This window comes from Dipteris shenzhenensis, chromosome 7, assembly GCF_047967505.1.
Source record: "Dipteris shenzhenensis isolate YYH24624 ecotype China chromosome 7, Dip_SZ_1.0, whole genome shotgun sequence".
NCBI classification, from domain to species: domain Eukaryota; kingdom Viridiplantae; phylum Streptophyta; class Polypodiopsida; order Gleicheniales; family Dipteridaceae; genus Dipteris; species Dipteris shenzhenensis.
Window position 1 is genome coordinate 54,796,434 of NC_141602.1, and position 15,087 is coordinate 54,811,520.

The window sequence follows — 15,087 nt, forward strand, 5'->3', positions numbered from 1 at the left end:
AAAGGGAGGAAGAGATGGTCACTTGAACGCTCTCCAAGTCTTTCTCGATGTAACGGGATTATTGAGGACCAATGGATGGTGGGTGGATGGCTAGGTTATTGCTGCGAGATGGGCTCGAAGTAATTTACCATGTGAGGGTGGGAGTAAGGTGGTGGTCGATGGAGAGGGAGGAGTGTCTTACATAGGGCTCGAAATGGGGAAGAGGATGGAGGCAAGATGTGAAAGGAAAAGTATGAGAGGAATGGGTGCTCTTTTATAGGGAAGGAGGGGGAGCTGTGGATTTAGTCAAACATATATGCACCTTTGAATTTGTCCAAGTTTGAATAGGGAGGTGGTTTTAATTTTTCTTTTAAGTTATGGCATTTAGAACCTTTAATCATTAATTGCCCATAACTTTTGGTGGTGGTCTCAAAATGTGCTTTCGTAAAAAGGAGAAATGTTCTGAATTTCAAGCTCTATACTATGACAACCATCACCTGGTGTGATTTATTCCTTAAGGTGCTATTTTTCTAGAAAACATGCATTTTCCTAAACCGATAACGAAGAGTTCCAGCTAGCAAATTATTATTATTTTTTACTTGAGTTCGAAAATTCTTAGCTCTCCATGATATACAAGGGAGATGAAATCTCCACCATGTACTCTACCCTGAACCTTGGATCCTCCTTCTAACCCTTGAACCTCTTCTAAACTTTGGAACCTCTCTCTAAACCTTGGAACCTTTTTCTAAACCCTAAACCTCCCTCTAACCCTTAAACTCCTCCTAAACCCTTCAACCCCCAATGAAGGCAAAAGCCTTCATTACCTCAGCCATGATGATACACATTCCTTTCATACATGCATGCAATATGTTTTCTTACCAAAATTAAGCCTACATCTCTCACCGGAATACGACTCGAGGTCCTTAGCTACACATATACTACAAATGACAACCCCGATATATCTGTAGGTGACAAAAAGCCTCAGAACCATGCATACTGAGAATACCCTACTCTTCTTGTGGAAGTCGTGGGAAAGAGCCAACAACCTCCAACACCCCCCTGTGGCCAAACCCTAAGGCAAACCAAACTTGTTGCTGACCAAACCTGACCATGGCCAAACACAAGGTTGAGTCAATCAACAAGGAGCAACCACCATGAAATTCCATGGGTACATTTGCCAAATGCCACAAGGGAGCCTGCCACATGAAAGCATTGAGGAAGGAATAGCCATCATAATGTCACACTTTGAGCCGCCATATGGATCGTGACAATCCGCCACCACAGAACATCCAACTACCACAAGTCATCAATGCGAGGGCCGCACCCACTAAAGTCCCATAGTCCATAGGTCTGATCCTTGCTTCGGTACCATGTTGGCAATCATGCAGGCTGCCATGTGTCCTAGATGATGCTGAATGCAGGGGGTCTCAATCCCTCGGGGGCCTCCTAGCCACGTCATGCCTTCTGTCCCCCAAAAAAGTCCCGAGAGGGATTAGAGAGGAGGGTCAAATAAGCTCTTTATATCCAAGGCCCCCAAGGGGGCACCAATGCTTCCCAAATCCATGTGTCACAGCCACGAGCCTCCTTCAATAGACCATGCTCTGCACACCATTTGAGGGATGAAGGCCACCACCTTCAACATACACTAGGTGAAGTCACCCTCTAAATTAGAGTCTACTAGTTTGAAGTTGATCTCCGAACCTTCCCAAGACTCTAATTTAGAGTCCTTGATTACTATCCCGTTTTCTAGCCAATTATCCCTTTTTCTACCATATTTTCCAAAGAAAGAGGGTTTTATATTACTTCCAACATATACATCTTGTTCGACTAATAAAGATGAACAAAAGGAAATTGAGACAAAAAGAAAAGCAAATCATACATTAGTTATAGACTGAGGGTCTTTAATCTTGGTTTTGAAGTCTCTGATCAAAGCCTTGCCATCTCGAAAGACAGCCCATTTTCCTTCCTTTCTTGCCACCTTTACCTTTGCAAGCTTTAAGGTCTTAGTCTTTAGCTGAGATTTTGTGAGTTCCTTTGCCATCCACACACTTAATCCTTTCAACCTATTTGATTGTCTGATAATTTGGGTTCTTTCATCTTTTGACTCAAAGGTAAGGATTGCACGCGCTCTTGCTTTTCCAATATTAAACTCTAGGTCTTCCCATTCAACTTTTGGTAAAGATTTGCTGATTTTCTCTCATAAGTCTCTTCATAAGAGTCTTCCGCTATGTACCACTTGTCTAGTAAACCTCCAATCCTAAGCATTCTTGAGTTGCACAGTCTATCGGCGTGCTCCTTAACTTCCTTTTGTAGTCGAATAGACATCTGCTTAACATCTGTGTATATAAGGAGCTCTTTACTTCTCCTTTGAGCTTCTCTTGGATCTCTCCCTTGAGCTTCTCATGCATCTCTTCCATTTGACTAAAGTCAACTTCATCATAAGCTACAATGGGGCTTGCCTTTTCAAGTTTGATCTTAGCCACTTTTACTCTCTCTTTTAGCTCCTGGAACTTTTGCTTCAGCTCATTGTTCTCCTTTTTGAGAAGGAGAACTTGATGTTGTAGAAGAATAATGACATCATTTTGCCTAGTGTTAGGCAAGGGTGAAACTACTGTTGTAGCATATGAAGGCTGCTTCTCTTGTTTCTTGTCTCCCATAAAAGAAAAACAGTCTGCTAGTACCCCCTTTGCTTGTGACTCAAAAAGTTACGGTCGATTCTTTGACTGTGTAGAAACCAGTGTGCAGCAGCAGGAAGCAAAAACTTTGACCAAGAGTAGAACGACGACCAGAGAGGAGCCTCCTAGAGATCAAACTGAGCGAGGTCAATTTGTAGAGAACTCCAAGCTAAGGTCTAACCCTTGGGCTGGGCCATGGAGTTCATCCCACCTAGGAAAGTGATGGAGAGGAGAGGAGAGGAGAGGAGACCTTTCTACCATATTGAAGTCTCCAAGGGCAAAACAATTTCCTTTTGCACCATAAAGAGAATCCCACATTGCCTTTTTGTCTTTAGCAAAGTTTGGGGCATAAATAGAGATGATTGAAAAATTTTGACCCTTCATTGAGCATTTGAGCATTAACCATTTGATCTGGGTGTATGCTACAACCTAAAGCACACCTGCATGGTAGTGTGAAAGAACTCCAATTGCAATAATCCCCTTCCCTTTAGCATGAGAAGTGCAATACTAGTTTTTTCTTTCATCAATTGATTTAATTCTACTCTCTAAATTGAAACCAAAGATCTTGACCTCTTGAAATGCTAGGAAAGTAGGAGAGAGGTATTTAGCTCTAAGCCATCTCAATTCCTCTACTAGGATCAATTATTAATCCCCTAGCATTAAGAGTCAAGAAAGACAAATATTTATCTGACATTCTTTTTTTGCCCCTTTTTAGCCCTGGGGTTAGGCCTAGTTACTTGAGGGGAAGTTGCTTTGGCTTGGGATTGCTTTTTTTATTTTTGCACAATTCTAAAGGTGTTACCTTAAATAGTGTCCTCCTTGTTTCCAAGATTAGTCTTATTCTGCTCCTCGTCTAACTCTTTATCACTTTGCCCATCTCCTTCCACCTTTTTATCTTCTCTATTAACATCTTCCTCAAACTCCTTTGACCATCTTGCTTTAATCATAACATCAATCCTCAAATCCTCGATTTTCTTTACCCCCCTCCTCATCAGTCTCCCTTTCCATTAAGCGCTTGCTCAAAAGATATTTAGGAGGAAGAGGTAGTAGATATAATTTCTTTTCCCTTTTCTGAGGTACTCTTGGCAATGGAGTGATCCCATTCCTATCTAGGTTTATCAGTACTTGCTAGAGCCTTGGGTACCCATTTTTGTGAAACAATTGAATGCTTTTGTGTAGGAGCAACAACTTCCTTAGTCTTGCTCGTCTTGAGAGGGTAGTCTTTGACAATATGGTTTCCATTTCTATTCATAATAACCAGGATTTAAGGGAGCTCCTCAGCAATATCTCAATCTCCTTGAACTACTTTGCAAAATTTGGATTCATATCGTAGCGCTGCTGAATTATGGGCTTGGCATCTTTCTTCAAATTGATTCGATGAATACACACAGTCGGAACTTCTCCTTTCATATCCATGTATTCACATGCAAAAACATCTCTGTATTCATGCAATAGCTCGACAAGCTCTAGGGCAACAAAGGGCCCCTTCAAAAGGCTGTCCACAGGCCAGAGAAAGGGGGGGTGTCCAGGAAGTTAGAACTCTCCTGTAGCATATACACTACTTTTTTCTATTTTCAGATTGTCCTCTATCCCAAATTGAATTCCTCCAAGTTATCTTCTTTAACATAGGATGTCTCTGCATCTGGTCTTCATATACCCATTCATCCTTTAAAATTAATTCTTCTTCGTATTTTTGATACAACGCCATTTCCTCATCATTTGGTTCTGAATCCAGCATGGTCGATTGGAAGCCCTCCAAATCAAATACCTCATTTGGTGCCGGATCTTCTACTATTATTGCTGCATGAACATCAGTAGTGGGCTATTTCCTTCGGATTTGTTGCTGGAACACTTTTTTGCCACATCTATCTCAAAGACTAGAGCCACTGACAAATTAGCATCTAAGAACTTATGTTCCTCATCATCATTCAGTTATGTACCATTCCTTGCATGTGAATCACTGGATTACATATGATACCTATCGTCTGAATCCTCCGCCTTTGATCCGCCATGCAAACTTGAAACGGAGAAGGCTCCAGACTAGAAAGTCCCAATGTTTTGAATATATATTGAGGTAGGGTGTTTACTCCAAAACCTCCATCTAGCAAAACCCCTACCAAACTCAGGAGGCTAGGTGTACTACACCTCTTCCTGCATAGTGCATGTCGAGTAGTCGCATTGTTGCAACTCATGCAAGTGAGCTGTTGACTTGGACCAACATATGGATGTGTTCTCCCATTTTTCAATCAGCACCACATTGGTTTGTGTCAGTGGTGGCTGCTCCTACTGAGATGGTCTGCATCTTGGTGGCCAATGCACAATTTCTAATCCACATACTATTGTATGCTTGCACCACAATGGGAAATCCGAGCCTTGATGGTGTCCATTTTTGAAACAATACTTAGAATATTTATCCACACCGAAATTCAAACCCCACGTTGTTTGTGGATTCCAATTACCTCTTTGATTCCTATTATTTCTCTAATTCCAGTTGTCTCTTTGTTGAATCTGTGTCACATTTTGTGACAACATTGGATTAATCATTACTTGATTGGCTCCTATTGCTAGTGTGCAAGGTACTTGCAGCGTCGGATTCATTTGGCCATTCCGATTATACCAATGCACCTCGGTTGGATGGTTTTTTGTGCAAATCTCACACCTTATTTGAAATATAAGCATGGTCGCTCCCAAACTTTTCACTTTGTCTTATAGTAATTTCTCCATTTCATTGGTCTTCTTCTTTGTTTTTTTCTTGTCCTTTTTAGATTTCTTTGACTCTTTCTTTTCATTTCTACTTCTTGTGTTTTCTCCTTTTCTTTGACTCACTATATTCATCCTCTGAATCACTATCATATTCTTCACTATAAGTTATTTCTATCTTCATCCGTATCACTACTGGATTCATCTGTATCCAAGTCTGACCCGCCATCAGATTCATCCTCCTTGGATCGACTCTTGAATGATCCGCACCTTCTTTCTCCTCTTTTTGCAGCATTTACTAGGCCTTTGAAACCATTTTGTCTACGGATTTCTAATTTGCTCACTGCACTATGGATTTCTTTTTGTAATCCCTTATAAAAGTAGTCTACCAACGTCTTGGATGTAGGTCTCTCTGCCGCATCTAACCATGCATTGAGATTCTGAAACCGGATCATAAATGTCTTCTAGCAACACATCATGTTGATAGCAATGCTAAAACAATATGTGTTGCAGAGGATCATAAATGTCACATCATGTCGATAGCATTGCTAAAACAATATGTGTTGCAGAGAATCATGCAATTGAAATACAATTCAGATAACTGTAAAATTACAAAATTATGAAGAATAGAATAGTAAACAGAAATATTAGAGGCAATAGTCATATCCATTCCATAGAATTCTTCACAGCAAAATTACATCTCTCATGTCTTCTCATACGTCTCACATACACGGATATGAAGGGATACACCCGACAATTGGTGTCCCTTGCCATTTGGAAAGTAACTAACATGCCTATATGAAAAATAGTAAAATACTATTCCAGATACGTACATGCATATATCCGTATATCAACCCTGAATTCTTTAATTCAACGGGGTGTTGAATTAACCATTAATGCCATGGGGCCTCTCCTGCATGGTCTGTTAACTCAAGATTGGTGATTTTATGAGAAAACATGGTTTCCATGCAGGTTTTTTGGGCCTTCGGGATGCTACACTACCTACTCTACCACAACTTTGAACTTCACACCCAACATCATTTTTTCTTGTTTTAGACTGGTTTTGACAACAATGTGTTAGCAATCACTTCACCTACCTTTTCCTATGATTTGAGAACTACAAAAATTCAAAATCACTCCAAGTCAATCAAAAACACTTCAAAAACAACTCTTTTCAGCTACCCCTTCCTATACTCCAAAACCAATACTGTTAATTAAGCTATTAAGGGTGGATAATGAGAGAAGCAAATGCAATCTTGGTCATGACTCACGTGTCATGGGGATCTTGAAAGAAATGCTATTGGAGTGCTCTACTCCAAGCTACCCTCTAAGAGAAGCAATGTGTGTAGAAGCTGTCCACAAATGTCATCTTTAGGGCTCTCGAGTTGTTGCAATTGTGACTCCATGAGAAGGAAAGGGGAGGAGAAGAGGGAGATGAAGGGAATGAGAAGGGGAGGGGGAAGGGAGATGAAAAGAAATGAAGGGAGAGAGAGTCACAATCACAAAAGGAAGCAAGAACAGTAGCACTAGACCAAAGGAGGCAAGAGAGCTTGTATTCTTGAAATGTGCATACAAAAATTGAAGAGCAAAGTCAATGATCTTCCCTTTTAATACATGTTGCCTTTTGAAGGGAGGGCCAACCCCGAGTTCTATTTCTACTCTCTACACTTCTACTTCTAGTTGTACAACCTTCTTGGGACTAATTGGCTCCAAGGCAAAATCTTAATGCTATCTATGCTATGAAAATACATAAGAATATATCAAAATGTGAAGGTGCTAACCGATGTGGTTAACAAAAGTGATATCGATGTAAGTAGCAATAATAGCTCTATTGATAGTAAGAACAAAGAGGCTTAAAGCTTTGGCCATGTCAATAGAAACAATAGTAATGGTAGCAATAGCAATAGTACTAGGAAGAAACAGAAAGTAATTTTAAATCACAATAAAAATATGCAATGAGGATTGTATTAATGGAAATGTTTAATGAGAAGATTTGGATATTAGGCGTGATCATACTCATATCATAAACAATGATAGCATAGGCAATAATCTCAAAGCCATGTATTGAGATGTACATACATGCATGTGACAAAATGCTACATGTATGTTTCTAAAGCATGGATGACACTTTCTCTTCTATGAGATTGCTATGCGTTGTATAGAATAAAACATAAGTAATTGAAAATAATGCCTAGAATCGAAGGTTTATTGATTCTATAAGGAAAGTAAAGAAACAAAGTGTGGCAATGCTCCTCATGTTGGTACACCTACCCAACGTCTTTTAAAGAAAAGTAATATTACATACTCGAAACACATAGAGAGTACATGATTGAAAATAATGTATGGAATCAAAGGTTTATGAATCCTATTAAAAAAAATTAAGTGACAAAAGGATGCAAAGAAATTAGGCTAGTAAGCTTCTCATGTTGGTACCTTCAACAAACTTATTTTTGAAGATGGTTCACAAAGAAGGGCCCACCATTGGACACTCTTTTTTTGTGTATCTATTGATATCATAAAATAGAGGAAAGTGGATCTAGGCTAGAGGCAAGTCTTTGGTGGCCATGCCTAAAAAACGTGTCTAACACGTGTCTATTGACACTTTTTGTCCTTTAAAGCATTTTGGTGTTGCGTTTGGATCTTGCACACTCAATAGCTTGATGAAGATTCGAGGACATCAAAGAGAGAGAGAGAGAGAGAGAGAGAGAGAGAGAGAGAGAGAGAGAGCACGTTCATTAGATGCTTTTAAATGGACCCTCCTTATTCTAAACTTTGTGGCAGACTTCATATTCTAACCTTTGTGACACAATCCTATTCTATACTTTGTGACATACTTCAAATTTTAAACTCTTTAACACACCTATCCTTATGTAAAACGTGTGAGAAAAGGGAGACAAGGATAAGAGAAAAGACATTCGGTTGTTTCTCGGAAGGTACAAGACATTTGAAAGACGAACACTCTTGAACCATAAATTTTAAATGGAAATTATAGGAAAAAAAGGTACTTTCCTAGCCAATGAAAATAATGGTATAGCTTGCTCTCATTACGTCTTTTGTTACGTACAACATTCAAATTAGAGAATTTCAAACTTAAGGTTATTAATAGATTTAAAAAAGGCTAAGAGAGATCCTCACCCATCTTTTCTCTTTGTTAAAGACAACTATGTTGCTTTTGGGTGATCTTTCCCAAACTACTATCTCGTTGAAGAGACTTCAAAGGATGGCTATTTTCCTAGCAGTGGTACAAAAAAGATGGCGTCCATGTTTTGTACCTATTTGGGAAGTTTATAGCTTCGATCGGTGGATATATCCACGTGTTAGGGAAGTTTAGAGGTTGGTTGAATGTAACCACCTATTGGGGAGTTGCATAGCTTGGATAGATGTAACCACTTTCTATTAAGTTGTATGTAACGTGTATTGGAGTTTAAATGATTTCACGCATTTAAAATGTGATTGAAATGTTGTGGATAAATAGGCATAAAAAATGAATAGTTCTCTTAGTTGATGGTGTGAGAGACAAAATTTCAATCGCTTGAGCAGCCCATTTCATAGGAGCTATCGAGTGGGAGCCCCGGTCTCCAAAGCCATGATAATTTGAAAAAGCTTGGAGCTATTCTAGGTAAGAGGTGGCGATGATGATTCAAATGTCATGCAATTTAGAATGTTGTTTAACCATCTAGCCCCAACATTAGGTCATTAATGATGGCATTGGGGTACCCATAGGGGTGTTGCTCCATAGGAGGCCTATGGCATCGGCCTCATATAGAAGGCGAGTTAAGTGGTGATAGGAACGTTTAGGCTAGCACACTTGGTTGTTGAAAGATAGGGGAGAGAAAAAGATAGGGGGGAGGGAGAGAGAGAGAGAGAGAGAGAGAGAGAGCACCACAAGATACTACCATGAAGATGACAACACTATATATTACAACATTTATCACTTTTCACGTAGCCAAGAACCCAATGTTTTATCTAGGGATTTCGGGAAAAGGTAGGGTGCTTGTTACAAGAGACGACATAGTTAGCCAAGCCATCCTTGATGTAGAATCCTTTATGCTGCCAGGCTAGGTGATATCCCACTGTTTGCAGCGTAGGCCTCGAGGACGAAACCCCTCTTAGGCCAAGTTTTGTATTGGGCCCTTTTTGCAAGGGATTCACCCCCACTTCTTAATATAATTCGGCATTTTGTCCGGAAAAAAATGCCACTACAGTTTGCCAGTTACTTTAGGCCAATAAATGTGCTAAATATTATTTGTATACATCTACTTGGGCAGGCAGATATGATTGTGTGTGGAGGAGGATTACCCATGCACCATTGGAGACCCGAAGGATGAGTCTAGAGCCAAGTAAGTGAGTGCAGTTGTTCACATATGATTGAACAAAAAGTGGAGGACTGCCAATGGACCATAGGAGACCGGAAGCACGAGGGTAGAGTTAAGGAAACCAATGCGGTTGTTCGCATATGATTGAACAAAAGTGGAGGACTGCCGGTGCACCATTGGGACTTGAAGCACGAGTCTAGAGTCAAGAAAGCCAGTGTGTGCGAAATGGCTCTTATTTTGCTACCGCAACGGTGTGCTAGTGTTATCCTCGATAGAGGTGTTGCGAATATGTCATGTGCGCTTCCTGAGGTGATGTTGGCAAAGTAAGCATGAAGGTGGGTCATAGATTGGGACGAGTGTGCGGCTTTGAGTTAGTGTTCGTAGGAGACCTATAGACCGTATACAATGAACGTGCACAACATTTTCATTTTCGCATGTAAACAATGTTTTCTCGGTTTTGTAAAATTTGCGAAATTTTAAGCAATTCAATTACATTGGAGCAGTGTTCACAGAAAGTGGACGTTTAGTGTCAAGTGAATGGTTAAATCCAAAAAAAAAAACTTGAAATTATGGAGTAGAAGGTTTTTAAATTTGTAAATTTGGGCCATTTTAACCGGCAAATTTTGAAGTTGAAGGTTTCCCTATCTAGAAATGTTTTTGGGGAACACTCCATTGGAGCTTAAAAAATCGGCAAATGGTGAGGGGTTGTGAGCCGTTGAGAAAAATGTTTGTTGGTGTGTGTGTTTAAAAATATAAAATAAAATGCAGGATATATGAAGGGGTGGTCAGCCCTGCAAGAAAAGCATTGATGGGAGTGAACGACTAACTCAGGTCAAGGGGAGGTTGACTGGTTAAGTGAAATGAACTACCGTTGGAGATGGTGACGTGGTCGTCGTCTTCAACATAAGCTCACTTTCCGCCATAGCCATTCTTTCTCATTCGCTCACACCTTCGCTTTCCGCCATAGCCACAGACACCCATCCCATCTCATACCTTCTTCATCTTTCTCTTCATCCCATCTCCCCCCCCTTGACAATTTCTCTTCACTCTCGGCCGGAATCTGGATCGCATGACTGCTCCTCAGATGCTCCGTAGCTTGCTCGACGAGCTTCAGGATTCTCAGACGCACATCCATGGCGGAGAATTTTGCTCCTGAACTACTGATCTTTTGATCCTGCTCTGCATTGTCTTCTTTTAGCTCCTACATCAACCGATTCCCGTTCCATTATGGCGACCTTGTGGCACGATGACCAAGCTTTGCTCGAGGCCTTCATGGGGTCTCCGTATGAGAACTCTCTCTGGCTCGATTCGGAGCAGTCTAATGCGGCTGCCGTCTGCCCGAGCGCCATCGAAGACACCCTGCAGCAACGGCTTCAATCCGTGGTGGAGAATTCCATCGAGAGCTGGACTTACGCCATCTTCTGGCAACTCACCTATTCCAACAGTGGAGATCAGGTGCTGGGATGGGGAGACGGATACTTCAATCCCAAGGAGAGCGATCAATCTGATCGAGGAAAGCAAGTCGCAGTGAGCGAAGCGGATCAGCAGCTGAGGAGGCGAATTCTGCGCGAGCTTCAATCACTCGTTGGCCAATCCGGCGATGATGATTCCACTGCAGCAGGGCTTGATACTTTGGATCCCGACGTAACGGACACCGAGTGGTTTTACCTGGTTTCCATGATGTATTCCTTCCCCGTGGGGAGTGGAACGCCTGGGATGGCTTATGCAACCTCGCGATACATTTGGCTCAGCACTGTCGATAAGTCTCAGAATCCCGATTGCCCCAGAGCCGAGCTTGCCCAGCGGTTTGGCATTCGCACAATCCTTTGCGTTCCCACCTTTCGGGGCGTTGTGGAGCTTGGATCCACGGATTTCATCCACCAAAACGATAACTTCGTTCGCATTGTGAAGAATTCCTTCTCTGATTCGTCTTGGAATCATGCCCCCGATCAGCACCCCGTCGATACCCTGTTTTCCAATAGCGATGCTGCTTCCTTCCCGAGCTCTGTCCATGGCTTTTCTTCTTTCATCCCCGGTGATTCGACTTCGCCTGGCATCGGCTTCTCAGCAGCCTTTCCCGCGCATCTGTCTAGCCCTGTCGCCGGGCTTGCATCTAGCCAAATTTCCAGGAATGCTACTCCTCCAAGTATGGAGGAATTTGATTGCTCTTCCGCCCGGAAAAGGCCTTCGGCTGGCGGCAACGAAGCGGAGTCTCTCCATGGGATGCTATCCAAGGACCTGTCTTACTCCGACATAACGTTTTTCGCCAACGAGGGGGAGACGTTGATGCCCTCGCCCCTTCCCAAACTACCTGTGTGTGACGAAGACATCATAATGGCATCGAGTGATCTAAGGGCCTCACAATCAGAAAGCTCTCTCTTGACTCAGAGGAGCGAGGTAGGAGAAACTGCCAAGTTTAGAGAAGGCAAACGACAGACATCAGATTTTCGAAACTGCAATCAGGCCGTAAAGTGTCCGGAGGTTCAAAGTTACAGCCACTCTGCTGCAAACTCCTTTGCGAACCAGAATTATAACCATTTGCCTAAACCGTCTGATTTGCAGAACTACAGTAACGCTGTGGCTATGAGAGTTGAGGGACTTGCTCACCGCAACTTCGAAAACACTCCAAACATGCACACTTTCAATTTTGTCAGAGCTCAAGGTTACAACCAATTGATCAAGCCATCAGAACCACACAGTCGTAGCCAGGACTCCAAGGTATCCGGTATTCCGGATCAGACGAATGTTTCAAAGACCCAGAGTCAAAACGAGAGTGTAAAGCCTTATGGAAACTTGAGCTACTGTCAGCGTGTCAAGAGCTCTTCTATCTTTGAAGACGTAACGATGCAAGAAACAAGCAATTGTATCAGGGGACAGAAGTTAAATGAGATTCTCTTGCCGGAGGACAGCTTTTCACTGCCAAGCAATGGAGTTGTACGCCCCAGTATGGAATCAGACCACTCAGATCTGGAGGCCTCTTTCAAGGAGGCAGATTGCATCGAGGCAGTTGAGGAGAAGAAGCCTCGCAAGAGGGGCAGAAAACCTGCAAACGGGAGAGAAGAACCCCTGAATCATGTGGAGGCTGAGCGTCAAAGGCGAGACAGGCTGAATCAGAGATTTTATGCCTTAAGGGCAGTGGTTCCCAATGTGTCAAAGATGGACAAAGCTTCTTTGCTGGGTGATGCTGTATCATACATTAACGAGCTTAGACGCAACCTACAGGGACTGGAGATTCAAAGAAAGGACCTCGTTGCCCAATTGGAGACCATGAAACAGGAAATGTTGTCTCCAGCTGCAATCTCTGCTAGGTTTCCTTATTCCGATTGTGGAGAGCCTTCTGTACGGAGTGCAATGAAAGAACAGAGCACCCACCCTAAAGTTGATGCCAAGAGCCGCAATGCCAGTCCTTGTCCTCGATGCAGAATGGTAGTGAGTGTAAATTTTCTTGTATGCAGAGAAGCCATGATCCGGGTGGAGAGCCCAAGAGAGAATCATCCTGTTGTTAGAGTCATGGTGGCATTGCAAGAGCTGCAACTTCAAGTTCGTGATGCTAACGTGTCCACAGTCCAAGATAAGATTCATCAGACAATATTAGTAAAGATAAGGGGGTCTGATTTCTTCACTGAAGATCAGCTCATAGCTGCAATCTCTGGAAGAGGAGCTGACTGCTATTGTCGAGAAAAAGGCATCAATTAAACATCTTGTTGATCAGGAACAGACGTATATACTCGATGCATTTTAGCAAGGAATGTCTATGTGCCCACAGCTGTTTTGAGCTGTCACTTAGACAATCTATCTGTAACTCTGATAAAATTGAGTTTGTAATTCATTATATTGGAGCTATCTTGTAAATCTGAGAACAGGTTGCAAGTTTCTAAAAGTTGCAGTTTCATTTTGTCTGCAGTCTCAGCCAAGGGCCACTTGGTCTAGGATTAGGAAGGACAGGAATGATGCCGTTATCCTCGTCCAGCTAAACCCACCCGAGTTCTTTATACTGTCAGCACAAGTTGGGATGGATTGAGGATACAAATACAATTTGGATAGCATAACCACCTTACTTTCCCATCTGTAATTTCTCCCATGTGCTAAGACCCAAATATGATTACTTTCCATCCAATTCAAATAATCAGTAAGAATGAAAATGGTCTCTCTTTCTCTACTCAAGTCACAATTGGAATGGGAATGAAATCAGGCATGCCGCTCCAAAAATGGGGATGGAAAGGTGAATGAGGTATAGCCCAGACTTAAATTATATGAAGAAAATCCTTCTAGTTCTACTGTACGTTTGGCCCAAGATGTTTTTTACTCGTATGGTGCATGCCCTGCAGGACATGTGGACAGTAGGAGTACGTCTTACCTTTCCTGTTCCCTTAGCTGTAAGAATGTGAGGGATGTGTTCCCACACCTTGAGCTCCTGTGTGACTACTGAATTTTACCATTTTGATCGTCACAGAGAGGGAAAGGCTTGTTGTATTGACCACTCTTTAAGGGAAAAGAAACATTAAGTTTTACTCCTGTGCAATGATCTGCAATAGCATTCAAAACAGTGTATGTTTCATACAAGCGCTAGGGGGTGCAGAGGCTTGTCTAAAATGTTGGTGGTGGTGCAGACATATTATACCTACATCTATAGTCCAGCCTTAATTGTATCTTCCATTTTGACTCAGTTGCAAGCATAAAAGTATACGTGGAGAAGTAAAACTAATTGTCGGAGGCTCTTCCACTACAAGAGTATACCACTGGTGCCAAGATGATCATGGTAACAAGTGCTGTGCTTGCACAGGGAGCTATTGGCAGCAGATTGGGAGCTGAATGCCGTTTACCAACTATTACAAATGGCAAGTGTTGGACTAAAAGGTCTGGGATGCTTGCCAATGATGCATGATAAGAGTGAATGACTATGTTTTGCATTTACCATTTCTCACTCAAGATTTTCTCTCAATTGGTCAAATGTTTGACAATGAATATGATGTCTTAATCAAGAAACTAAGAGTCTTCATCAAAGAAGACAATCATGCAACAAAACTTATTGCAAAGGAATCAACGATGGAAGACGTGTAAGCTACTCACTCTTATGTGTTCATAGCAAGCAAATGTTGCGACATATAATCCACATTCTAGCATTAATGATACGTTGGCGCAAGAGATTTTGTTATTTGAATTATCAAACTCTTGTTTTTATGAAGAGGAGCAACATTGTTCAAGGCTTATCACCAGTCCATTGCCCAAATGAGACTTGAGCCATGTTGCATGGGCAAGGAGCACATATTATAAAAAATTTGCTCACTTTCATTTAACATAATTTTTTAATGAAGGACATGGAACGTCTTCAAATCGTTACTTTTTTGGTATTGATATGGAGACTAAACGAGCAGATTATGCTCACTCAAACAAAGTATGCCAAGATGGCCCTACAA

General features: G+C 41.8%; 1 protein-coding gene across 1 annotated transcript; it reads left to right on the forward strand.

Moving 5' to 3' along the window:
• The first annotated feature begins 10,652 nt into the window (after nt 1-10,652).
• On the forward strand, nt 10,653-13,502 carry LOC147900517 (transcription factor MYC2-like). The gene has a single exon (XM_087376964.1). The coding sequence runs from the start codon at nt 10,898-10,900 to the stop codon at nt 13,364-13,366; it is 2,469 nt and encodes an 822-aa protein (XP_087233090.1). The 5' UTR covers nt 10,653-10,897; the 3' UTR covers nt 13,367-13,502.
• The last annotated feature ends 1,585 nt before the right edge of the window (nt 13,503-15,087 follow it).

What these genes read in the sequence shown, in the direction of transcription:
- LOC147900517 (XM_087376964.1), top strand. Translation starts at nt 10,898, where the DNA reads ATGGCGACCTTGTGGCACGATGACCAAGCTTTGCTCGAGGCCTTCATG.